General features: G+C 58.5%; 1 protein-coding gene across 1 annotated transcript; it reads right to left on the bottom strand.

Annotated features, from left to right (window-relative positions):
* Positions 1 to 532: 532 nt before the first annotated feature.
* Positions 533 to 1,420, bottom strand: LOC103781295 (D(4) dopamine receptor-like). Its single transcript, XM_008949004.1, has 2 exons — positions 1,395 to 1,420; positions 533 to 799 (listed from the first exon to the last, which is right to left on the bottom strand). The coding sequence occupies exons 1-2, from the start codon at positions 1,417 to 1,419 to the stop codon at positions 597 to 599; spliced, it is 228 nt and encodes a 75-aa protein (XP_008947252.1). The 5' UTR covers position 1,420; the 3' UTR covers positions 533 to 596.
* Positions 1,421 to 1,615: the final 195 nt, after the last annotated feature.

Below are 1,615 nucleotides of genomic sequence, written 5' to 3' on the forward strand. Positions count from 1 at the left end.
CCTGCCCACCCCCTCCACACCCCCAGGGCATCGCCCAGCGGTGCCACCCACTCCACATCTCTCCAGGTCTTGGCTCAGTTTGGCGTTTCTCTGCCAGGACCAGCCTTCCAGCCACAGGGCGTTGGGGGCTGTTGTGTTTGGGGATTTTTCTTTTGGTAGGACCTTAATGTCCCGTTGTCAACCATCAGTAAAATCCTCCCTCCCCAGGTCATGGCAGAGGTGAGGGGTGTTTTGCTTTGCATAGTGACAGCTAAGAGAAGCCCAAACCAGAGCCAACACCTACATCCAAAGCAGGAGCTGTTTGGAGAACCACCTCTGCTGTCTGGAACCACCTCTGCTGTCCTGTGGCATCTCTTGCATCAAGCACCAAGTGTTACAAAGGTGGCTGTGCCCCCAGCTCGCCGTGGGGAGAGCAGCAGAGCTGCAGACCCTGCAACTCACTCCTAACTCCTCATCACAAAGGCCTGGACACCAGCAGCCCTTCGGTGCCACCTCTCCTTCGCTCCTCCCCAACAAAGACACCAGACCTTGGGCAGAAACAGCTCTTTAATGACCCTACAAAACCCAGGCTGGTGGTTCCTCCTCGCCGCCAGTGCTCAGCAGAAGAGGTGCAGGACTTTGCGGAAGAAGTTCCTGAACTCGGCGTTGAACACGGTGTAAATGATGGGGTTGAGAGCACTGTTGACATAACCCAGCCAAGTGACAGTGCTGGTGACTTGGGTGGGAATGGTGCAGGACTTGCAGAGAGCCCTGGTAATGTGGACCACAAAAAAAGGTGTCCAGCAGAAGAGGAAAGCACCTGCCAGGAGGATGACAAAGAGAGAAAGTGATGTGAGTGGTAACGAGGGGTTAATGTAGCAAAGGCAGCCTGGGCTGGAGGAGAATGGTGACAGCTCAGTGGGCTCAGGGGAGATGAGCAGAGGTGCTGACACATGGAGCTGGGCAGAGAGATTTAGGATGTCTTTCTCATCCTAAATGTTGCTGAGAATTCATCTAAGTGATGTGTTGTCTTGGATTCGCAGTCAGATACGGGAGCCAGAGGTTTACCCAAGGAGAGGCTGGATTGTAGACTGTACCTAGGTCCCTTCCCCGGGTGGTGTTTGTCTGGCTCAGAGGGACACAGCTAACTGCTGGATAAACACCCTCTCAGGAGTGATGGGTACAGCAGGTCTGAACCCACAACCAGGGTGTCCTGTGGGGCATGGGGCAGAGAGGGAGGAGGACCGGGGACAGGCGCCGGGGCTGGACCAAGGGGGAGGTGGCTTTCATCTCACCCTCACCTCCCCCAGCCCGGGGACATCCCCGCTCTCTGCTCATCACTGAGGTGCCCAGGGGGTGGTGGGAGTCCCTAAAAGGTGTCCCCCCCTTGCCAGCCGCCCCTGAGTGCCACTCACCCACGACGACGGGCAGCACCCTCATGGCCTTCTGCTCCCGGCCGTTGATCTTGGCGCGCTTGCGGCTGGGCCCGGGGTGCGGGTACATGAGGTGGGGGTAGGAGACCGTCTGGATCCCCTTCTCCATCACACAGTCCCCGGGGGGTCCCTGCTCCGGCTCCAGCCCGCCCTGCCCTCGCTCCAGGAAGGTGGAGGGGTGATAGAGCTTCCTGTGGGGCCCG

Source organism: Merops nubicus, unplaced genomic scaffold (assembly GCF_000691845.1).
Source record: "Merops nubicus isolate BGI_N331 unplaced genomic scaffold, ASM69184v1 scaffold13201, whole genome shotgun sequence".
Lineage (NCBI taxonomy): Eukaryota > Metazoa > Chordata > Aves > Coraciiformes > Meropidae > Merops > Merops nubicus.